Source organism: Talpa occidentalis, unplaced genomic scaffold (genome assembly GCF_014898055.3).
Source record: "Talpa occidentalis isolate TD23 unplaced genomic scaffold, MPIMG_talOcc4v2.1 talOcc4.9, whole genome shotgun sequence".
NCBI lineage: Eukaryota > Metazoa > Chordata > Mammalia > Eulipotyphla > Talpidae > Talpa > Talpa occidentalis.
The window spans coordinates 6,369,825-6,395,122 of record NW_023605305.1 but is presented as its reverse complement, the minus strand read 5'-3'; the positions used below and the strand labels follow the sequence as shown (position 1 = coordinate 6,395,122).

At 44.1% G+C, this 25,298-nt stretch overlaps 1 protein-coding gene across 3 annotated transcripts in view; it reads right to left on the bottom strand.

Annotated features, from left to right (window-relative positions):
- The window catches only part of VPS13D (vacuolar protein sorting 13 homolog D), a 199,992-nt gene that overhangs the window by 113,484 nt on the left and 61,210 nt on the right, over positions 1–25,298 (bottom strand). The window contains exons 32-46 of one of the 3 annotated variants that reach the window (XM_037501218.2): positions 25,063–25,196; positions 22,884–23,039; positions 21,419–21,629; positions 20,865–20,939; positions 18,238–18,444; positions 16,908–16,997; positions 14,626–14,766; positions 12,258–12,380; positions 9,833–9,907; positions 6,717–6,822; positions 5,618–5,770; positions 3,608–3,743; positions 3,144–3,191; positions 798–948; positions 486–696 (exon numbers count right to left, since the gene is read on the bottom strand). In XM_037501218.2, the coding sequence (XP_037357115.1) occupies positions 486–696; positions 798–948; positions 3,144–3,191; positions 3,608–3,743; positions 5,618–5,770; positions 6,717–6,822; positions 9,833–9,907; positions 12,258–12,380; positions 14,626–14,766; positions 16,908–16,997; positions 18,238–18,444; positions 20,865–20,939; positions 21,419–21,629; positions 22,884–23,039; positions 25,063–25,196 (2,017 nt within the window). The remainder of the gene's footprint in view (positions 1–485; positions 697–797; positions 949–3,143; positions 3,192–3,607; positions 3,744–5,617; positions 5,771–6,716; positions 6,823–9,832; positions 9,908–12,257; positions 12,381–14,625; positions 14,767–16,907; positions 16,998–18,237; positions 18,445–20,864; positions 20,940–21,418; positions 21,630–22,883; positions 23,040–25,062; positions 25,197–25,298) is intronic. The other 2 variants (XM_054691171.1, XM_037501217.2) reach the window with 2 other exon arrangements.

Genomic DNA, 25,298 nt, shown 5'->3' with positions numbered 1-25,298 from the left:
ATTTAGAAGGATCTACTGATAGCAATCCAGTAATTTTTCCAATATCAAATTTAGTAACGTAACACTATACTCTTCAGAAGTCTATAGTTAATTTTGTTAAAGTCGCCAAGAAACGTCGGTCTAATTCTGCTGAAATCTCTTAATTGAACAAATCCCAACACCAGGACTTTCCTTCCCAATTCGGAAAAAGGAAGTGGTATTGCTTTTCTTCTTTCCTTACTGTCCTCTCTTTGTGCTGACAAAGACACCCGAGTTCCTGATCTTTACGCGTGGGTGCTGTTGGTTGTTTCCCCAAGCTGTTAGATGAGAATTAGTCCCAACTGCCCTCACCCTGCCCTGGGTTCACCTTTGAATCGTCCTGACCTCGAACTCAACGTAAGGAGCGAGAAAGCCCTAGCATCTGAGTGAGCACAAGCGAACCACCGAGAGGGCTGAGGGAAATGACGAAGGGAACTAAAGCCAGGCCCGCTGGCGCCAGGGCGTACCTGAAGAAGCGGCTCTTCTCCGTGTCCATGGAGTGGCACTCCCTTTTGCTGCTGCTGACCTCTGCAGTCTTCACCACGTTGGTCCAGTGAATAGGAGCCTTGCAGAAAAACACGCCCAACCCTTTGGGCCGGGCCTGGAGCCGCCACGACGTGAGGTGTAAGGGCACAGCAAAGGAGTCGCCGGGCATGACGGCGGGAAGCACCACAGGCTCTGCCGCAGAAAGGAGAGTGAGGGCCGTCAGACAACAGACTCCCCCAGCCCAGAGCCGGACTCACTCAGGAGAAAAGGACGCTGGAGAAGGCAAAACCTACTGTCTGGGGCTGATGGGCTGTCCAGCCTCAGTTCCATTGGCGTCTCGAGCCTGTTCTTCACGATGAGGGCGGAGCGGACGGTGATGACTTTGCGAGCGCTGCCCTCCATGGTCACCGCAAAGACCACACGCACAGGTGGCAGCGAAGAGAACTATGAAACAGACAGAAATAAGGGAGCATAGCTGTGCTTCTGACGGACACACGGAATACAGTAATACCAGCCAGAAGGCCTAAATCAAAAGCCTTATTACTGCAGTGCTTCAGTTAAATTGGTTGTTAAACCCTAACACACTCAGCTTTCCTAGGAGTGTCTATCCTATAGATACAACTAAAACAGGCAACTGCAAATATTTCTAAAACAATAGAGGTTTTAGAACCTCTACACAGAGGTGATGGCACCAAGGGTGTGACAGGGAAAAATCAGAGCTTGGCCTCCAGACACACCGTAAGAACTTCTTTGTGACTATAGTAACCTACCAAGGTTTCCAAACTCCCTGCAGTTCTGCAAGGAAGGGTCTGCCAGCATTCATAACACCCTTGAGTCACAACACATCACCCCTGATATGGAAACCATGAACAAAACTTGTTTTCCACTCTGCTGGAGGAGAATAAAAACCATCCAAAATGACTAAGGTTCAGAAACACTAAGGCGGGACTTTGCAAAAACATTAAGTGATTTACCTTGTGCGGTATTTTTCTCCCAGATTAACATTCAAGTGAGAAAACATTCCTCAAATGGTAACAGTGGGTTGGGTACTGCCCAGATACACACAAAAACAGAAGGTCTTCCAAGGCTGGAACTTGTCTGGGTAAAATCCAGACTGTATAATAAAGAGCTGTCTGGATCGTTAAGCCTTCCACAGGAACAATAATAACTTTTTTCCTAAATATCATAAAATTTATTCTTGAGGTCCATACACTATCCACTGACGTGCCTATAGGAAAGCCAACATTTGGATTTCAAAGAACTTTAAAGACAAACTTTTCTTTCTTCACAAGAATTTTCTATGTCTGTTCAATAATCACTCGTTATAAACAGGATGCTGAAATTCAGAAACTCGGCATAATGGAGGTGAATAATTTATTTTGGGCTTAGGCAGGAGCCACGGCTTTCTTTTTCCATATGTCCACATGCACATTCAACACACATTTCTTGCTATTACTATATGCCAAGAAAAAAATTGAAATATAAAACCCCACATCAGGTACATTAGAGAGAAGACTTGTGGAACTATTCAGAACAGACTGACAATGCCGTTTTATGGAGAAACAAATGCTACCACGCCCAAGCTTCTCACATCACCATTTAATTAGAATAAATGGCATGTGGGCCTCCCTGGTGGCGCAAGGGGTTAAGCACCAGACTATGAGGCAGTCCACAGCCTCTGCAGCATAGGTTCGATCCCCGGCCCGCCAGGGAGAAATTCACATGGTGAGGCAGACCTCTCCTGCCTCACCCACTGCTCCCCTCAGCACTGTGTTTCAGTCAGTCTGGCTGTTCTGGTCCCCACTCTGTCTCTGGTGGATCCTCTCACCCCCTGGTCTCTGGCCTGTACTCCAGCTCTTGTATGTGTAGATAGATGAATCTTTTAAAAAAGTGACAGCAAAAAACATTAAAAGAAAAAAAAAGAAGACTGGAGAGCACCTCGTCTTACACTGAGACTTCCAGGAGTCCCAGTGAAAAAGCACATGGGACTTTCTGACTTTATGGGGACATGAGCCTAGGCAGGCATGGCTGTCACCCAACTCCAGTGTCCGCTGCCCAGTCCTGTAAAGCCCAACAGAGGCAATTTTTGTTGTTTTAAAACAACAAAAATTGTTTTAAATGTTGATCTTGTAGCCTCCAAGTTCATCTGGCACTTGACATTTCAAAACTCTCTGTCCTCAGGGAGAAGAAAGGACAGCAAAATCCTGAAAACAGTCTTTCAATGTCATTTCAAGTAGTGGTTCGAAGGGACACAGGGAAGCCGGGGGGAGAGATCTCACTATTTCTCACCCTCACTTACTTTCATGACTTTTGTGTCCAAACTTAGGAAATGCACATAGCTACACAGGGGTTCATTTATATTCATCTTTGAAAGGGAGAGTTGAGACCAAACAGTTCCTTTTCTTCCCTTGCCTGTCACATTCAGTCTCACAAACCAAGTCAGCTGAAAACATTTTCTTGCAAGGGCTTGTAAAAGGAAGGTAATCATTAACAGAGAAGGACAAAGATAAATCCCAATACCACATAGGTCATGAAAGAAAAAGAATGTATTTCTCGTGACCCTCAAGGCATCACCGGCTGTGGGCCAGGCACAGCGTGGGTCACTCAGTCATGCGGTGACGTGGGGCAGCCATACTCACATAAACCTGGGGATGGATGATGTTGGTTCTGCTGCTTGGGCTGCCAATCTAAGAAAGATTCCAAGAGTCAGAGGGTCAGCACAGGCCTAAGGTTACAGGCACCATAAATCCAATGACAACTTTTTGTTTGCATACTTTTTGTTTGGCAAATCTGGCCAGACAAGCCAACCGGAGTATGAAGAGGATTGGCACAGGGGAGATAATATGTGTTCATGCCAATTTTAGAGCTTGCTATTCCACTAAATTAACCACTGGCTGGGCTGTCTATCAAAACATATTGATACCAGTGCCAATGACTGACCCAAAATAATCTTACATCTTTTTCTCAGAACCAGTGGAAATAAAGAACAAAACAATTTCAGAAGGAAAGGTAGTAAGGGCCAGGCCTGGCCGCCTGGCTTGAAGGGGCTGTGGCCAGGGCGCCATTATGCCAGCGAACACCTACACATCCTATAGCCACACACCGTCGAGCAAGATGAATTTTTGTCTGGAGCCGCATATCGGAAAAAGGTGCCGACTTTGTCCACAGACACGGGGCTCACTTGCTCCCAGCCGTTCACTCTCACTTGCAGTTGATGGATCCGGAGGTCATGGGTGTGTCTGTGGGCAGGACATGGAGAGACACATTAAGCACGATCTTAAAAAGGGAAGAAAAAGAGAAGCAAAGACTCAAATATGATTTACTGTTAAACATAAAAAGCCAGTTGGTTAAGCCTTTTGGTGATTGCCTAGTGTAAGGGAAATCTAGAGAATATTTTAACTGTTCTGCCATTTAAATATTTTAATATTTAGTATTTTAATACTTGAAACTCTAAGATTTATAAAGCTTCAGCAAAAGTGGCACTTCCCCCCTCCCCCAATTTGTACAAACCTTACAATTCCTGTACACCAGCCCGGGTCTTTCCCCTACCACCACCTATACCCCAACTTTTATAAATAATGGGACACACCAGGTAAAATTATTTCTGCAGGCTAGTGAAATGCTGTACTAGCAGTGTAACCCTAAAACCGTACACTTGGAGATGCGTATGCTAACGTTTTCTTCTTGGCTCTCTGGCTGACCAGCTCTCGGGCCCTACATGACGACAGCCGGGTCACGAGAGACAGAGCTCTGGGCTTAGGGCTGAGCATTCAGCTGTAATAGGAGCAGAAGGCAGTGGGCAGAACAGGAGGAACAGGAGGAAATTGCACATTTAATTCTATTTTAGATTTTGCCTAATTCAAGCCAGAAGCCTGAAATGGGGAACTGAATTTGAGGCTGACAGGAAGGGGGGTGGGTGTGGGGTGGGGGGGGGGCTGTTTCAATGTGCCAAAGGGGGAAAGCCAGAAAAGGCATTTATTTTGATGAATTCAAGCAGAACAGTGGGACTTGAAATGGGTTACAAAACATGGAATCTAAAACGGAAATGACAAAGAGGTCAAACCCCTTCTGCTACAACAGAGGCAGTGATTATTAAGAAGTATAGCCAACAGTTCTATAATTAGCTTCTCCAGGAACTTTGTGGAACAAGAAAATGCTAACCACTCATTCCTGGAAATTCTAAGGTTTCCAGGTATGTGTACCCAGCATAGGGATACTTTTCTTAACTGTATTTTTACCTTGAAAAAAAATCACTGGGGGTCCACAGGTTCAGAACTCTTGTAATCAAGGAGTATGTACACTGGTACAAAAGTATGCAAAAGGAAGAAGTGTTTGACTCAGGTGCAGGTTCGCACACAAGGACTAAAGCACACGACTACTGATGGTTAAAGGCACTCTCTTAAATTTCTGCTCAGCCTGAAAACAAATAGGAGGTTCAAATGCTAAAATCTCAGCCTATTCCCAATCTGCTGGATAGTTCTGCCCTTTAAAAAAGTTTGCAAATGAAAGGAGACTTTATTAAACACTTTCTATGTTTCAGTAACCAGACATAACTTCCGTGCACACTTATTCCAGTCCCCCGGCTCACAATTTCAAGAATGCACTGGCGAGCCTGCCACAGATGAGTTGTTCTTATCTTCCTTTGAGCCAAAATATCTTATCATCGCTGGATCTGTTTCCTAAAGCCATCTGCTCGCTACTTGGTGGCACATACACACCTCAACATTGCCATCAGCACACTCTGGCAACCTTTTCAGAAAGCCCTGTCATCACTGCCTCACAACACAGGGCTACAGCGCAATGACCTTGAGGGCCGCCATCTGTCTAAGCTTCTACCCAATTACGTGAGACACAGGTGATGACCTCACATGTTAAATGAAGGGATAATTGATGGAAAGGAATTAATTCCCAAGACAGCAAGACAGTCATCCTATTTTTTTTTTTAAAGAAAACACTGATTTTCAAAATATTGTTTAAAAATCAAACATTAAAATCATCAATAAAGGAAGGTGAAATGGGCAAAACACTAGGGCCAATCATACATATACACACACACACACACACACACACACACACAGACTTTTTTGAGAAAAGGAAATACACCACACTTCACCTGTGTCTTAACTTTCCTCTTGCTTCAAATTCAAAGGGAATCTCTTCGCCTGTGAGGACTTCCCGCCACTCACTGACATTATGCGCATCATCAAGGAACGTGCTGTCGGCTTCCGGAAGCAGCCCTGGACTCCCACTGTGAGACAGCGCAGCCCTGGAACCAGACGAGAGGCACCACATAGAGCTGGGTGTTGGGAACAGACACCCCCTGAACTTGATTCGCAGCGATAAGGCTGCAGGAGCCGGCTACAAAGCAGGATAGTGATAACCGTAGCTTATTCGGAACTTTAGAAATCGCTGAAGGCTGTCACCCCCCACAGGATACATAACATACAGGCCTGAGCTCGCACGGAGAGTCTGGCATAAAGGTGCTCCTACGTCACGACTTGTAAAGTAGTATTTTAAGTGACTTTCTAGAATCAAACCAACCTCAACTGCTTTAAAAAAAAAAAATCCCCTCAAGAACATTATCATACTTAGTGGAAACAGGAGAAATGTGATTTCAAATCAATTGATTCTGTTACTCATTTCACACACTTCATTACCTCAACTGGAAAGATCAGCCTGTACGTGGAAAGCTGAGCCAAGCTCTAAACAGGCAGTAAGTTGCCAGTGAGCACACTTGCTTGGCTCAGGTAAACTCACATTTGTTCTCCAAACTCCACCCAAGTCCATCTGGGTTGAAGTGTGTTCTGGTTTAGAAGGAAATTGCGGGGGAGGGTAAGGGGAAGATAGAAGGTGTTCACAAAGGTAGTCTGGGTGAAAATGCAAAATGTTCCGTTGAATAACCATACACAGCTTCTTTTCAAAGGAGGAGGGGGATGGGGACTGAGGGCAGAGACGTGACTGCATTCACGCGCCCCACGCACTCCTTTGACTCGCTTGACTTCCACGTTAAATGCGCCATATACCAGGCACACGATGGTTTTCTGCATAGCTCAGACTCAGACTCTTCCACTCTGACCTTAGATTTACACAGAACTAGCAACCTCAATCAAGACTGATTGTAATACCATCTCCCAAGAAGGTGCACTCTGCCCTGCTGGGCTGGCACACTGGGGCTTTGCAGGCTGGGCAGCACAGGCAGGAGTGTCTCTTACCTGGTGGGCGTGGTGGTCAGGGTGGCGAACCACAGCGTGCAGCCCGTGTGGTTCCTCAGAGCAAAGGGGACAAAAGGCTGACGGCGCTTGGGGGTTTTCACCTCTGCTATGGACATAGAGAAGATGGAGATTAGCACACCCCTCTGTGTGGCAGATACCCCTATACCCCCCAATACCTGGAGACAAAATCATCCCTTGTGCAAAGGGGCCAAGGTGGAGGGAAGAGAAAAGCAGGTGTTGGGATGACCGGGTCACCCCTCCCCAACAACTGGCTATGATGCGGGACTATCCCAGCCCCCAGTCTCCTCACAATTCCTATGGGATTTATCTCAGGGGAGCAAAGGCATTGGGACCCGAGTTGGTTGGAATCAAGAAAGCAAGAGAAATTAACACCCATTTCTCCCAAGAAATATATTCCAAATAGGTAACCAGCAAGCTACCTTGCACTTGTTTAAACTCTGTCCTGTGCACTAACAAAGTCCCCCTTTATATACAAGTCCCCCTGTCATGTTAAACATATGATAATGAAACAATCAAAATATTCTTTCCCATCCTCTGGCGCTAACAGTTGTTTCCTCCCTGCAAGATCAGAAGTACACTATCCCAAAGCTTTTTCAATTAAATTGCTAGCTCATTTCTTTTTACTTTGCTATCACCACCCTCCGCTCGAAGGCAGGTATAGTAAGACTAAGAAAGGAGCATAAAATAGAGCATCTTTTCATAAAAGTGCTTCAAAGCAGGCAAAGTAGAAGGAAACACTAACCAATGCAGGACAATAAATACTCGAGTTCTAGAGAGGGCCAATCTGACTGTAAACACTAAGATGTCAGAGAGGTGAGAAACCATGTGGCCAGAAACAGAAATGGCCTGAGACCCGTTCTGGTGCCGAGCTGCCTCAGGGTCTGGCACCCTGTGCGGCTTGGATGGGAGGCAGGGGGCTTAGAGGACCGGCTGGCTCCTTCACCAGGGGCCGGCCTCTCCTCTTCGGGCCACACAAAGGAGAGAGGGACCACAAGACAATGCCATAGCGGGGGCTGGTAGCCGGCGTGCTCACACCACACACCCCGGTAGAGCTCTCAGAAGTCAGCACTAGAAACACTGAAGAGCAAGCAGTGTGAGGTTAAGGCAGTTCTCCCTGGAAGGACAAAGGCTCAGGGGAAGCTGAGATGCCACCTGAGCGAGAGGTCCCCAGGCCATTCCCACTGTCTCACGGTCAGCCTTTAAGACACCCCCAGGTGCTTCTAAAATTATTTCCACTTGAATACACCCAATTTTCATCCTGACAGTCTTACTAAGCCTGACTTGAAAAAAAGTATGCATCAAGTTGAGAACTGAGGAGTAGCTGTGAGGCTGCTGACCAGAGCAGAGGGAGAGTGAGAAGCATAAGAGCTATCTGCAGGGGAAGCAGAACTTACTGTGCCCTTCTCTCCATCAGGACAGAGAGAGAGCTACTTTACTACAGGAGATAAAGGCCCTGGGAGGAAAAGGAGCCAGATGTGCTTCATATCCCACTGTGAGCAGGGCTAGAAGTTTCCATTTGCAAATTAGATTTAAAAAGAACAGGTGGCAACTGCCTTTGATCACATTGTAACAAGGAATAAAGAGCTGGGAAGTCAGAGCAACACAAGTACATTGCTTTGGAATGAAACTGCCTGGGTAAGCATGCTGCTGAGGCGCCCAAGCCTCTTGTGTTGATTAAACAGGCCAGCGGTGGTCAGCACTCTGCCTCCCCAAGGGGAAAAATGCAAGGGGTGCCCACAAATCCAAACCCAACACCCAGGAACAAATCTGACATCTCCTGCCCTGGGGGCTCCAAATCAAGTGTGGACTTAACCTGCCTCTGCACCAGAGAACAAGCCGCCCAGGGCCATCTCAGAAACTGGGACACCCTGGGAGCCTCGGGAAATCTCCTCATGATCAGACCTGATTTCTCCTTGGGCCAGGAAACCTAAAGCTCTTCATCTCCAGGTCTGGTGTCAAGTGGCTCTTGACTCCCAGCGACCACTAGCTTCACAGTGGTCACGTGAACTTGGCCGTGACAGCGTAGTTCTCATGTATATAGGCACTTTGGTTTGTAAATCAAAAAAGACCTGGTTTGCAAATCATTAGAAATAGATAAAAGCCCCAAGTCTGTTACTGGCTGGTCATGTCAAGGAAGCCAAATGACTTAGTCTCTCAGAGGCTCTCTGTCCTCATCAGCTGAAAAGAAGGCATTCCCTGTTATAAGTAACAGAAAACCTGAGAGGTATAAATCCATGAATAAATCAAGAGGTAATCACGGGTTTTCTTCACATATCTGACTAAAACTTTCCCAAAAACAGTCCTCAGTACTGCCCCCATGTATTAATGTCCCTGTTCTGAATTCCTGCTAGAGAAAGTTCCTGTGGTCTGTTTTACAAAACATATCACGACCCAGGATCTGGTGTGAGCCAACCAAAAACATAAGTCATTCAGATTAAATCACATTCTTTCAAGCAAATGAAGAAATGAACATCTTGAGAATCCAATGCCTTGATGTTTATGGTGTTTTCTATCATATTTACTTACTGGCCAAATTCTCAAGGAAGCTTGAAAGTTCAGAGAAATAAGTGATAGTTTCTATTCTATCTCCTGAGAACCTCAATTCATACCAAAAGAAGTTAAAAGCTGTGTCTAAACAATTACTGACAAGTTTTCTCGTAGCTAGGTTCCTAACCCTCACGGCATCTGCTCCAGAGAGCCCCTGGCATTACCACAGGAATAAAGGGTCGCTGTGTATCCTATCAACAAAGGTGGCACTGCTTGATGGAGGGTGCTTTTCTTCCATTTCCTTGCTTTTCAGTATGACCAACAACCTCCAGCCCTGGCGATTTCTGCGTCATGTCCTGCGGAATTGATTCCCTATCCATGGAGAGTAAAGGCAGATGGAAGGAACTACATAAGAATTGACACATCACTTCCTCCTACATAAGCATCTGCTCATGAGTTGAAAGTGCTCATTCCTGCTACTTTAGGCAAAGGGCTGAGCACTGGGTGAGGTCCCCTCCCCCATAAAGCCCCCATTCATAGAAAATTGACATACAAGGCAGTTCTTCAAACAGGAAAACAAAGCAAGCCCTCGCTTGGCTATACTGTACCTCTAGCATAGATCTGGTGCTCTAGGTTAGTCAGACTGGCTGTACTCCTAGTTCTAAGGTAGGCAAGGGGGAGGCCTGGTAGACAGGAGAGACAAAGTTAGAAGGAAAGAATCAACAGAGTGAGTAAGAGACACCTCTAAAACAAGCACAAGTAGAGTACACCACAGCAGCAAGCATCATGCAAGTACAGGATCATTCCCGTCTGTGATTACTTAGCGCCACAGAAGGCACTTAAGGCCCAAGGTGAGCTCGCTTTAAAGGTGGAGGCGCTGTCATCGGTGCATGCTCCTCTTTTTCTCAATTGGGGAAAGAAAATTTATTCGACATTCTCTTGAATAGAAAGACAAGCCTTTTCAGAATTTTTAATTTAAAGTAAGTAGGTTCTTAAATGGCAGGGAAAAGTCACCAAGACCAGCCAGCACAGCCTTTAGGGAAAGCCACTCCATTCCAACCAGAAAAGGCAGCAGCGGCAGAAAGGCAGCAGCCCCAGGCCTCAGAGGTCAAGTGAAAGAGTCAGTCTGCCCTCTAAGTTTAAACAATCTCCACTAAGGAGTTATCTCATGTACTATTTATTATTATAAGTTAAACATGGAAGCTTTTAGAATATTTATATTTGATAATTCCATAAAATGTCCTTGGCATACAAAATTAATTCAATAAGGTGCCATGCCATCCAGGTTTACCTGCAGAATCTCAGCCCTTACTGAACAAAGCCAACAATTATGTCAAAATGAGGCCATTATTTTCTTTCCCCTGCTAAAGAAACAGTAAGAAATCAGCAGCTCCCTTCGAATTTTGTATCTTAAGAAATTCTATGTCAAGCGTTCACGTTGAAGCTCGCCTGAATAAAACACAACTTGTGAATGTGAGTTGGGAATGTGAGTGACTGTTGTTGTATAAGACCTGAAACTCTGTGGTTAGTTCAACAAGGTTCAAACCTACTGACTTTCAAAACAAATGCCCAACAATCATTTTACTAGGCCTATTAAGAGAATGCAATCCCATTTGCTCTACTACCACCCAGGAATTTCCAATAAAAAAAGAGGTTTGGAAATCCAGTTATATTTCACTTAAGTCTAATTAAAAGGTACATTACATCTTCATAAACCTAAGAAACCATAAAAATAAAAATCCAGCTGTAGTTTAGCACTGGCATTGCACATAGATAAGGCAGTTTATTAACTATAAAGAAAGAGGAGAAAATTATTTAAAGGGGAGACAGGGAACAAAAGAAAACCCTGCAGCTGGATCCTGAAGGTTAGGCCTTCCAGTATTTGCACAGACTCTGGATTTAAGATCCCCCTGTACGAACAATATTTTTAGAAACACACTCAAGGACTTTTACATATTACAAAGATTTTTTAGAGTCTTCTGGGTAAGCTATGTTACATCCTCTTGACACACAAACTGGGAAGGTTAGAGGCAGAGCCAGCACTGAGGTTGATGATATCCGAAGAGCCTTGGCTCCTGAGCAGTGACCTCGAGCCTCAGAGACAACAGCCTGGGAATACAACGAGCAAACATAGCTGCCATTTCCTTGTCTCTCCGTCTAGAAGTACAGGCTGAAAGTCCACTTATACACCCTGAGGAGAAACGAGCCAGTTCAAATACTTCATACACTAAGAAGATCCATCTTCCCATGACACGTTTGCAGACCAGATGGAATATGTAAGTATTCATGAGCTATGTGAAGTCCAGCCAAGACTCCCCAAAGAAACCGCACTCGAAGAGTTGGGACTGAGTTGAATTTGGATGACAATGGCCTGTGGAACAAGTGAGGGCCACGCAGTTGGCCATCACAATCTCCCAGCTCTGCGGAAATCAGAGCTCCATGGAGAAGCATTAAATAGAGGAAGAAACATCATTAACAGAAAACAAACTGACTCCCCTTTCTTCAAAGGGCTGGGTATTCAATTCTTTTATACTTTATAAACAACACAAGGCCTCCTTTTAATCATTTTTCCACATGGAATACTACCCTCCCTCTCTTTTAGAATATACCCAAATCATCTATTGGTAGAATTTTTCTCTAGAATTAGAAGGCTTAAAAGATGTTTTTTTAAAACATCAAAAATCCAATCAACTGGAAAACCAATGTTTTGTGGAGTGAAACACAAGCTGACCAGGGACTGACCCTGGCGCATTTGCAGGTGCCCAGGCCACAGGCAATGTCCCCGGAACTTAGGGGTCGCACACTGCAGGCCCTTTCTCCCTCACAAAGATGGAATTAGAGCACATATTTAAAGTTCAACAGTTTGTGCCAGAAAAATGTCACTGGAAAGAGTGAGAGAAAACCATAGAAGACACACCGAATCTCCTGTAAGGTTTTTTCCAAAGGAAATGATGGTTATATTTCGATTCTCACTGAAACATGGCCCGGCAGGTCCGGAATGATTAAATCAGATATTTGTAGAGAAAATCTTACTTTGTCCAAAGCACGGAGGATCCACTGAAGAGCCCATCCAGTCTTCTGATATGGTTGAGTCGATTTCCGTGTCCTGTTTACAGTAATCTGCCATCCACGACTCCTTGGTACTGACATACTGGTCTAAAAAGAATTCCCCAAAGATATTAAGAACAGGAGAAGCGACTGAGCGTTCAAGTCAACTAATTTCAATTCAGCAAAACAAGCTTTATTGAATACCTCACTTCATACTAGGCATTGGGCTCGATTCAGAGAGTTTATCCCTTGGAGAACCTCGTACTCGACTGGAAGAGATTCATGTTAACAAAACAACCATCACCACAAAACTATGCCACAATAGGACAGAAACTAAAACAAGACATAATTAAAATTCTACTGGAGCACAGAACAGGGGAAGATTTATTCTGCTTGGCCATAAGTGGGGCAGTGTGCACCAAATCCACAGGAATCTCTGGATGGGGAGACCTTTGCTCTGTGTCTTGAAGGTTGAGGAGAGTTAGATTAGGGGTAGAAGGGCATTCCAAGGAGAAAGGAAAGCACATGCAAAGCCTTTTAAGACATGAAAGTGCACGGGGGCACACCAACTACATGGCTGTGACTATGCCACTACTTACTGGGGTAGGACACCAGGGAAGTCTAGAATAGAGGTGACTTAGCCTGTGGAGAGCATGGTGTGCCACACCAAGGCCCTGCAGTCAGAAAGACCAGTTAAGAGGCTGTGAAAAACAACCAAATTCAGGAGGCTGCAGTCAGCTGGAGTGGGTTTATTCTTTTGAAAGAAGTATAATGGAAACAACAGGTGAAAATCACCATGATGACCCAATCCTGGATAAAGACCTTTAATACTAATAAAGATAGGACACTTTTAAGTGATTATTGGTTTCTGATTTTCACCACAATCCGATGTACAATGAGATGCACTTATTCAGCAATGCTTCTGGGTGTCAGCACAGTAACAGGAATAAGGAATCAAAGATTTAAAAATGGGGTAGGTAAAATGGGGGAAGGAGAGTAAGAGGCACAATCTTTCAGTTATAAATTAAGTCAAGGAGATGTAATGTACAGTTTGGGGAATATAATCAGTATTGTCATGGTCACTGTCCGATGTGTGCAAAGGCCAAATACCGTGTGTGCACCTGAAACTAAAATGATGCTGCCTCCCAATTATGCTTCAATGAGGTAAGTTCATCAATAACTTTTTAAAACCCACTTTTGTTCATCAGAAAAACTGGCACAACTCTGCTGTCTGAGGTAGGCTCTTGTTTATTGTAGCTTTTCAAAGCACTACTCCAAACGTCACCTTGACAGCCAGGTGGACAAGTTATAGAAGAAATGACACAGAAGTGCAGATGGCATCCTTTGGGAGGCTCATGAGACAGAGCTATCTCACACAGGTGACACCGCTCTCCAGGCAAATGAATAAATAAAATCTGATACCACAAAGCAGTGGCTTTTAAATCTGGAGTAAGTAGCTTAGGCTCTCACTGTTCATCTTGCTCTGACATGGAGCAAGGCAAGGGGAGTCTACGAGTCTCGATCCAACACGCACACTGAGGAAGGCACAGTGTGCAACAGTGGGGGCTCTCAGAGGTAACTGGGCCTGCCCAAAATCAGAGAGTGTGGGTGACCAGTTCAGTGAGTGTGAGTTTTCACAGTGAAGTTAGCACGACCCGACTGAGCTGCTGCTCTTCTTTTACATGAATAAGGACCAGCACACGTGGCTGCAATGTGCAACGTGAAAGCCAGGCAGCCACTTCAGTGTTGTCAACTTTCAGAACACACACCACCGGCATGGCATCCCGTCTGCCCATGGATGTGCCCAGGGAGGCCAATGTGATATCTGACGGGAAATCAAGCAAGACAAATCATCCTGCTACAAAGACAAGGTCAAATTTCAACCTTTTAAGGATTATTTTGTGAACAGCTTGAGAGAAGTAAATCTAACTTCACTTCCAGGACATTTAAAGAGTCCCAGTGACCAAGCACTGTGGGGAGAAAGCTCATGGGTGGTACCTATTTCCGAGATAGACTAAGCTCTTCTTTGACCGCTGGGCACTCGTATGGCACTCCCTACTCTGGAGCAAAGGGTCGAGAAGAATCTGGAGGTGAGGATGGGGTTTACTGGGAGAACAGCCCTGTGAGTAAGTGACGGGTCCGAGCACCTGCTACACCAGAGTTAATGGTCTCCCAGTCAAAGGACTTCTGCCCTGAAAGGAACCAATCTTCAAAAGACAACTCTCTGGGCTTTTAGAGGTGAGTGTAACGTAGCATATACACATGGGAATTTTCAGTGATGCACACCTAAAATCTACATAATCTTATCATGCAACGTGACTTCAACAGAAAAGAGAGACAACTCTCTACTCACCAATTAGCACAGAAGTGATATTGATATCCAAACGGAATTTGGCCTTGGCTTCCAGCTTCAGTCGAGGAGGATGGAGACGGCTAGCTGACTGCTGCTGCCAAGACACAGAGCACGGCCATGGCTCGATAAATGGTTCCCAGCCTACAACAGGAAATAAGACATCTGTTCAGCAGATACCAAGTTTATATGGGAACACTGTTCACAAGCACAGGAGAAACCCTAGCTGAACAGCTTTCTATTTCTGGTTTGATTTCACAATGAAGGCACCCTACTTACAGGTTGCCCTAAGGATGTCCCGAGTTTAAAAAAGTAGTAATAACCATTAAATTCTATTCTCTCACACTTACATCAAGAGCCTACTGGTTGAATAAAGAGAAAAACTTGGAAATTTGTTAACTTCATTTTTTCAAAATTTTATCCTACACATCTGTATGGTTTAAAGAATAAACTACTGCAAACCATCACATACTCACCCTTCAGCTAAAGAAAAAGAAAATTACAAGCATCTCTGAAGTGCCACTTCCCCACCCACTCTCCCCTTTACAATAGCCCTCTCCCACCATTAGCTTCAATTTTTAATCACGTTCCTGCTCTTCTTTATAGCTTTAGCACACATGTATACACATCTTAAGAGCATATCAATTCATTTGTCCTTGTTGGGGATCTCCGCAAAAACAAGATCCAATAGTTTGTGTTCTTTTGCGAGTTTCTGTATTCACTCAGAGCAAAGTCATGTCGTGTGGTTCACTGATTTCACCTCTGAACTGTAACCCACTAATGAATATATAATTTATTCATCCGTCCTACTGTTGAGAGGCTTTCACTTGATTTCAGTTTTATTACTATTATGGAAAATACTGCTACAAGCAGGCTTGAGCTTGTTTCCTGCTACACATTAGGCATGAGACACTCCAAAGTGCAGACCTAGACGTATATTGCTGGGTGGCAGAGAACTGAACTTTAGTAGGTCACGTAAAATTGTTTTTCAAAGTGTTTGTGCCGACTGATAATCTTCACAGCAGGAAGTAAGACTTCTATGGCTGATATCTTCACCCATACTTAGAAGAATCACAATTTTTGCTGTCCATTAGGTGAGAAAAAATGGTATCTGATTGCTGCCTCAAAGACTCAACTTTTCAAGGCCAGTTAATTTTTGTTTCCTAAACATACTCCTCAGTCATACTCATCCATATGATGAGCTGATTCACCAGTACACATCCAATCCAACAGGCAGCATAAAGGAGGTGGGTCAGTCTTCTGACAACAGTTAGCACTTAGAAACCTGAACGTAGTCACACAACTTTAAAAGTAAGCAAAATGTGCTCTGAGAAAATAAATGAATCTCAGAAAACTAGCTACCATACGCCATATGAATTTCTCTCAACTAACAAGACTCACTGTTCTAAAGCTAAACAATTTTGAACAATTAGGAAATAAGAATGTTACTCCCTTTAAATGGATCCAGAACAGAGATGGAAAATGTTAACTAACATATAAAATGAAATGTGACGTGAACTCTAGAACAATCAGCAGCAGCAAAACAAATTGAGGCTTAATTTTCCATTGAGATCAAAGAGAGCAATCGCTCTCAGACCTAAGCCTTAGATGGCAAGGCCTACTTCGTTTACTTTGTCCACACCTCCTGAAAGGCCTCCATAGAAAAGAACTTCATAGTGCAGACTGCTCGGCCCTGGGTCATGATGGCCCCTGGCTGTCAACCTACGCAGGCACTCACCTTCTTTATCTTTCCACTAGAAGGAAATATGCTTGAAAAAGCCTTGCAGTTTACCAGGTTTTATGTCTCCAGAAGAATAGCTTGCTCTGCTCCACTGTTTTTGCTTTATTAAGTAGACCCGGTGGAGGCTACATTATCACTGACTCAGCACTCTTCTAACAATACAAACAAGTCCAGGGGGGAGTGAGGAGGCTTGAAGTTTAAAATGCTGTGGGTGCAAATCTCCCTGGAAAGTTAGCTACTATCAGGACCAGACAAACCGCCCTTCACTAGTGAGCAATTTCATGTTCTGGAATAAGCCAAACTCCAGGATCAAAAGCAACCAACTGTGAAAACTTCTTTTTGAATTATTCAGTTGCAACATATCAGATATATTTTTAGGCAAATCGAAAATCTGTATCTGTTGTGCTTATGTAGTTACTTGCTTTTAATGGTTCCCTGTCCGCCCCTCACCCGCTTTCTCCTCATGTAAAACTTAAGCAGACATAACCCAGGCAGATATTCCAGTGTATTTTGAAATCCCAGAATAATATATATCTATACTGACCTGACAGAGCACGGTTATAATAGTCTCCAGAAAGGGTGAAGTGGGCATAGCCTTCGGGACTAGTCCTCACACGCTGAAGAAAATTCAGACCTGCAAAGGAAGCCAACCTTACTGCTGTGGTGGGCGAGAACCACCAGGACTTTCTTTGGCAGACAAATGACAGAGCTGCCGGGTCCAGCTAGTGCCGATCACCTCACAGGAAAGCACACACAAGGCTGGTCTGTTCTTCCAGTGGATTGTTTTGCATGAATTCTGATTTTTTAAAAACAGTGCATGAAAATGTTATTTCTCAAAATTATTGAGTTTTGGAACACCACTTTAAGTGTCGTGCCAGAGGCAAATGCCTCCTTTGCCTGTTCCATCCCCCCATGCCAGCTCCCATGTCTAGCTGAAGCCTGTGAGAACATAAAACACATATTTCAACATGAAAACCTGTAAGGACAGTGGTAAGAGTGGCCATGCTGATAAATATTAGCTAAAAATATTAGCTGATAAATATTAGCTTAAAATTTCAAGACGATCATGCAAAAATAATCTATTTTCTGCACAAAGGATACTCAAGGAAACTACAGGAATTCTAGCTGTTACTTTTTTTTTTTTAATCAAGAGGCCCTGTGGTGCCCAAAAGTACAGGGAAAATGAAAACTGCCATGTGCAAAAGGTCAAATTAAATCCCCAGAACCAAATTTACTTGAAGGCAGAAGAGGCTGGCAAGATCAAAATAATGGAAAATTAAAAGCAAACACGGCAGTGAGATTTTATTTAATCTCCTCAGAAGTCTCCTCTGACACTGCTGGCAATGATTCGGTTCAGGATAAAGTACTTCCACCCTAGGCCCGCCCTTCTGAAGACAGCTCTCAAATCAACCCTGTTTTACCTCTTACATGGGCTCTGAGGACTCTGAGGTGAACTTTCAAATAAGATTCTGGGTTTTGTATTTTCAAGAGATATATAAGTTAGAAACATTATTTTCTGAACTTATCTTTTAAATGCCTTTAATAACAGAATACAATTTTTAGACACATAAAAAGGTAAGCAAAATGAAGAGATCAGGAATTATTTAGTCAGATCTGTTAATGCAACAAATTTTGTCAATGACAGCTTCTATTATTCCCAAGTTATAGGCTGAAGGCCACATATGGCAAATAAATACACATCTCTTTAAAATACAAATAATGAAAAACATATGTAAAACCATTATCCAAATTTGCCCAAACTACTAAGCAGAGAGCATGAATAACCAAAAAAAAAAAAAAAAAGGACAAGCTCCAAATGATTCAGCAATCACTGAAAATATTCAAGATGAACCTGAAAATCAGAAAACACTCACGGGAAAAGGTGAGCTCAGCGAGAGGGACATCACAATCCATGCAGTCGTCGATAAAACAGATGCACACACTCTCAGCTTTGATCTCCACCCCAGAGATGAACTGCGCTGGCATGGTCCCCTGGCCCTCTCGGCTGTGAGAGGCCAGGGAAAGAGACTTCAGAGGTTCGGCATTCTTAAACAACCAACTCGCTGCCTTTTTCAATTGGCCTTCAAAGAAATTAAAAGGTGATCAGTTCAACCTGTTCCCACAGCTACTAAAGCAACTGAGAGGAAATGGAGAAATAAAGTTTATAGGGACCTACTGGACAACCCAGAAGAACCTTGATGTATTCTTAGACTTAAAAAAGAGAAAAAAAAAACACCCTAGCGTAATAATGGGAATTCTGCTTTAAGCACGCAGAACAAGGCGGTCTTTGTTGTGTGCCTCCCACTCAGGGCTACCACACCTTTCATGATCTGGCTCAAATGCCTGCAGGAAGCCACCCCTCCTCTCCCATGACATTTGCAGAAGGAGAGTGGTGAAGAGGAAAGGAGAGGACCCAAAGTGTAGGTGCCACTTGGCACTGAAGTACTTAATCTTCCCTGTGTAGTTTTGTATGTCCTAATGTGCCATTCTATAATTATTCCCAAACGTCTTCCTTCGTCTCCTTGATCAGTCACAAATTCCTTGAGAATGGAGAGCAATGAGCACTGCCCGTGGGTAAAATGCAACTGTTAGAGAATAGGCCCCTGTACACACGATTATTGCCAAAGCTGAAGAAAAGCAGAGGAAAGCAAAGCAAAGCAAAGCAATCCTATCTGTAAATTACCAAAGGTCAGTGCTTGGAACAGCGGTCAGCGGTTAAGGGCATGGGCTCGGGAATAAGACAGTCTGGCTTCATATCTTGGCACTCAATAGATGTGGGATATTGGGTAAGTTACTTGATTGCTCTGTGCCCTGCAGCACCACTGCCAGGGCTGTAGAAAACAAATGAGCATGGGGCAGAGCCCAGTGGGTGACAAGGACTCTATGGACTGGCCTTGCGAGCCCCAGCTTTATCATAGGTGGAATTACGCCCTAGTTATTACTAAAGAAATAAAAATCAGTTAAAATCCAAAAGACTCTTAGAACTTTTTTGGTGTGTTTGACTTGTTAAAGAGAGAGTACAAAGAATAGGAAATGTTAAACATAAGGGGCATAAAGCTAATGAAATAAAAAAGCAATGACAACTAGGTCTGCCTGCATGGTTTTCAGACAGAATAATAGACACAACCAGCATTTCCACACCTAGTCAGAGTATAACCTGGTATAATCTTTCTAGAAAAGGATTTATCAATTCAAGTAAAAAGTCTGAAAAATATACCTGTGCCCCATGATCTGGTATTATAAAGCTAGGTCACTCTACCAAGGAAATACTTAAAAGATGCAGACAAAAACTCATACCAAAATATATTTAAAGAATTGCATATGGGCCTCCCTGGAGGAGCAGCGGTTGAGCGCTGGGCTGCGAAGCTGTCCGCAGCCTCTGCAGAGCTGGTTTGATCCCCAGCCGCCGGCAAGGGTCCCACATGGCGTGCAGACCTCCCCTGCCGCACCCGCTGCTCCCCTCAGCAGCGTATTTCGTCATTCTGCCTGTTCTGCTCCCCGCTCTGGTGAATTCTCTCACCCTCCCGCACTTCTGACTGTCCCTGGTGCTTGTATAAATAAATAAATAAATAAATCTTAAAAAAAAAAAAAAAGAATTGCATATAACGCTGAGTGAAAAACAACTAAAGAATGGGCAAATAAATTATACTCTGCAGGCCAATGTAAAAATCAATGTTTATAAAAAAAATTTAATGACAGAGGAAGATACTGCTGATTTAAGTAATTGTATAATTGTAATTATAACGCAATAGTTACACCACACAATCCATACAGAACATGGCATGCACATACGTGGGCGCGGATACAGTGTGTGGCTACATACAGCACGCGCACACAAATGGTAAGGCAGAAAAAAAATAGAGCTTCTGCTGTGTCCCTTTTTTAAGAGAAAGGGAACACAGATGTAGAGAGGCAGAAAAGGACTCAGGCCGACTGGCTTTACACCCACTATCCCCTCCCCACTAGGTGACCTTAGTCAGACAAGTTTACTTAACCTGTAGGAAGTGAGGATAATAATATCTACTTCTAAGGGCTGTGAGGATTCACCAAGAAAACACCAGAACTCGACATATGGCCCCCTCGCTCCCCACGTCCGTCCTCCACACAGAGCAACAGCGCTAACAGCTATAGAGCTTGTGCTGCCAGCCGGCACTTTCCAACAGGGCTTCGCAGACGATGACTGACGCACATGAGGGAAGCCTTCCTATCCTCACTTACAGATAAAGAAGCACTGGCACAAAGTGGTGAAGTCATCGGACCAAGTTGCTACCTGCTCCAGGGAGCAGGTAAAGCCAAGCAGTTGCTCCAGACCCCACACTCGCGTCCTTTCTGCACATTGCACCCCAGAATCACCACTGGCCCAGGATGGGGGTGGGCCCACAGAAGACTGAGTCTTCTGAGCACACGCCAGCTCTCAGTCACCTTGTGGGAATAGGGGAGGGAGGGAGGGGAGCATATTATCAAGGTAACAACAGATAACAGAAATCCTTATTCAAATTACCTTGGCATACTAAAAGAGCCTTGCGACAATCTTCTATGCTGAACCCCAGCTCCTGCAGTCTTGCCAGTTGTAACTCTAGGGGGATAAAATGGTATTTTTTTTTTAAATAAATAACTTATGTAAATTAATCCACAGATAAATTTAAGAAAAAAGAAAAATTCAGAAACTAGTGACTAAAATTCCTAGCTGAAAACTCTAAGCCTTTTCCCTATATTGACTGTTTTTAAAAGTTTAAAACTGAAACTTAGTATTAGTCACATACTTCAGGAGGAAACCTCCAAGTTTAAAATGAAACCTTAGCATTATCCATGCAACTCGGGTAGAAAATGTGAAAAAAGGACAAACAGCTTAGGCTAGAAGACATAGTAGTTAGCTTGCGGTATTTTGTTTGTTTTTAAATTAAAAAAATTAGGTCATATTTATGACTTACAATTATACTTAGTAACATACAATTACACTCTGAACAATTTAATTGTGCAAAAGAAAATCTTTCTTTAAAAGAGGAAAAGAGAGTTGTCAGGAAGACTGAGTGTGTTGTCAAGTCAGATATGTACCCAGGACAGGATCCAAGGTGTGTCTCGTCCCTTCTCTGATTTCCTCCCCAACGCGAGAGGCGCCACGAAGGTGACCGCTAACAGAGGTGGCCTCCGAGGCCACGGGTTCAGGGGCCGCAGCGTTCGCTTGCTCCGGGATGGACTTTGCGATGGCAAGAAACAGCTGGACATCATTGTAGGAGAGCCTGATATCCAGGGCTTGCAACTGAATCTAACAAAATTTAAAAGTGGCAGTTTTAATATGCATCTGCTTTGGTGTCTGCACCTCTTTCAGGTAAAATTCTTAATTCAAGTTCTGGAAGTCTCACAGGCACCATGCTAAATTACTCATGAAAGCATTAAAGCGGGCGGTCAGAGAATGCCTCTGTGGGACGCAGGGTTGCCTGCTAGCCACGTCATGCTAATCCATTCCACTTTGAACTATTTAATTGTTTAAATCTCTGAAACAAACTGACCGACAAAATAGTGTGTCATATTCCATAGTAATATTTCGGAAAATCTGGTCTTCCTCAGAGATTGGCAATGTATCTACCATGGTAAGAAAGCAGTACAGACACCATCTCCAGGCCACATCAAAATGGCAACTCTGGGATGACTGAATATCTGGGGTGGTGCTTTGTTTTCCCAATTTATTATTGTTTTTCCAGAGCAAAAATCAAAGCAGTTTTTCTCTCTCTTTCAATCTCCTACGGTCCAGATGGATTAATCAATCATTTCCCTCTCTACCAAAGAAATAAAACCCCGAATTCTTAGCCTTCCTTCCTGGCTTCCCTGCCTCATGCTTCTCCTCACATTCTCATTTCCGAACAAACTTCCACAGACCTCTGTCTCACCTTTGCTGGGCTACTTCTACTCTGTGTACGTGTGTGTGTGTGTGTGTTTTAATGATTCATTTATCTATGCACACCGGGGTACAGGCCAGAGGTATGAGGGGTGAGAGAACTCACCAGAGACGGAGCAGGGAACAGATCAGGCAGAGTGACGGAAGTACACTTCTGAGGGGAGCAGCGGGTGAGCCAGGAGAGGTCTGCTGCACCACGCAGGCTGCCCCCTGGCCGGCCAGGGATGGAACCCATGCTACAGAGGCTGTGGATAGCCCCACAGGCTGCGTCTTAACCCCTTGCACCATCAGGGAGGCCCTGCTCTGTGTTCTGTTTTCTGAAGTGGAAAGCTCTCCCTCTTCCGCTCTACTTACAACCTACCCTTCCACTGAGACACCCTGAGCCCTACTCACTATCAATATTGCTGCCTCCACTTAGTTCTGCTGTGTGTAAACTTTTACAGAACTTCAAGATTATGGGAGACAATTGAAAGGCCCTTCATTCTCCACAAGTCTGCAAGATCTGCTAGCACAGAGACAGCGTCATTTTTAATTTAGTTTTTGCTGCATTAACTAAAATGCTGTTGGGCTCAGAGTGAAGAAGAGGACAGTGTCTGCAGGTGTCGCACGGCTTGCCTTCATTACCTCTAATATAGGCGGGAAGTCTTCACTGTTGAATGCATCCATCAATCCTGAGCTATTCTGGTAAGAAGAATTCCCCACCAGCTCCACCTGAATTTGTACCGGATCAACAATTGACAGGGCTGTGTCCTGCTCACTCCCCAGTCGACATGAAAACACCTAGAGAATGAAACACAAGAAGGCAAGAATTAACATCTGGTAAAGGAAGAGCCTAGCCATCGGCAGGAAAGACTATCTCGGAAGCAGTCCTGTGTACCTCACAGCTCCCCTACCCACTGCTGACGAGCACACGCAGAGTAGTCCTGTGCAAAGGCAGCTGAATGCCACATCAAAATGCTAAAAAAAACTTCACACCCCTTGATCCAATAACCTTCTCTCTTTCTAGGAAATAATGCCAACTATAGAAAAATTCACTGACCCAATATTTAATAGTAACAAATTTAAGAGCAACAAAGGTTACATTACCTCTACTCAGTAGGCTATTATACAAACACTTAAAAGTGATGTTTTCGAAGATCACAAGTGACGTCGGAAGACAGTTACAGCATAAATGATGTGGAAAAAAAATGGCCCAATCAAAATAATATTATGTCATGACTTTAAGGAGAGAAACACATCAAAACGTCAAAAGAGATTATGTATTGTGAGGGTGACTGCCACCTCCAGCCCCTATTTTATGTGCTACAGTTGTCACTTTCAAAATTGAGAATAAAGACATTATTGAAGCTGGGTGGCAGGCACAGATGGGCACATTATACCACTCTGTTTATGTTATGTGTGTTTAGAAAGTTCAATAATAAAAGTTTAAAAATAAATACATTTGTGGGGAGAGAGGAGGGAAGCAGGACTCCCATTCCAGGAACAAATTATTTCGAGAGCTCGAGAAGAACACACGAGAAAGAAGAAAGTGATTCATTTTCATCTGCCTTGCCCTTCCCCAATTTTTCTAGCACGATTGAAAAACACGCAAACCAAGGGCCTCTGCTATATTCCAAATGAACTCATTCTGCTTTCATTATAAATTCTCCACCCATCAAAAAGGTCTGAAAACTCAGACTCCGTTGTGCTGCCTAGAGACAGACAGAGAGGAACTCCCAAGAGTCTCAAATGCTTTGCCATCTAGTTCTTTCTAGGACTCTGGAGCAGGAAAGTTTCATTTCTTTTTTTCTTCAGGGATTCCTGCTACACAAAACCCAATTGTACCTGACAGTTCATTCATCCATCACCAAGATTTCCATTCAAAGCTGGCACTGTGGTGATTTAGAAAGCAGATGAATTACAATTTTATGATCAACTTGCCAGCATCCATTCTCTCAAATGGAGGTTTCTTTACGTAAGAGAAACAAGTAGTCATGCAGTGAAATTTCTTTTTTATTCAGTTATATCTGACCAGGAAAAAAAAATAAGGACCATATGCTGTTAAGGGTGAAAATGAGTTTGATTCATTCAACCTCGGAACAATCCCAATGGAAAGAAGAGGGCATGGAAAGGTCAGTCGTGAGGGGAAGGAAATGATGAGCAACCCCAACCAAACATTCTAGCAGGAGGAATGTTAGCTGAGATCAGTAAATAATCTCCATCATTTTAAAGAGATCATAATCTGCCTTATTTCCTTCTCTCTCCCCAGCCCCTGCTTTAAAAGAGGCAGAGCAGGTTTTGCTAAATATTGTCTAATGTCATTTTCAGGCTAGAGAGGCTGCTCCAGTGCAAACCATCTCCTCCAAGAGCAAAGCAGAGCCCAACACGCACTGGGAAGATTTGCTCCTTCGGTGACACAGGCCTCCCTGGAGCCGCCCTGACAGCTGAGACACTCCTGAACGGATAAAGCATGAAACCCTCAGCACCTTCACAAACCAGGTCCCACAGAGCGCAGGCGCTGCACAGCAACGGGGAACACAGCAGCAGCCTGACAGCACCGGAGAGAAAGCCGCCTTGAACTTCATGAGGAAGGGGGTGGGGTAAGGGGTAGCAGTATTGTTCTCCCACATGTTTACTGCCTAACGGGGCTGACTGAACTCACATTAGAACAAGCTGCAAGCTCTGAGGAGAAAACAAAAAGAGGGGAGCAAGGGTCTTCCAGTTCCACTCGTTATTTATTTCCCCCAAAGGAAGTTTAAGAGCAGAAATTCCCTTCTAGGTACTTCCCTTCTTGAGCATTTCAGTGGACACTTAGATCTCTTACCTCAATGCCAAACAAACTTCCTGAAAAGGGGCGATCAACAAATCGGGGCTTATAGGTGAGCACAGTGGTGCCTTTGAGAATGATGGCGTTGGTGTCGAAGCAGGACACATCTTCCACGACCACGAACTCCGTGCCTGGAAAGGACAGCATCGTCAAATAAGCCCAAACTGGGGAGTTGGGAAGCAGCAGCTTCTGCACCCCAGAGGGCACGTTAACCGGGACAGGTTCTCCACCAT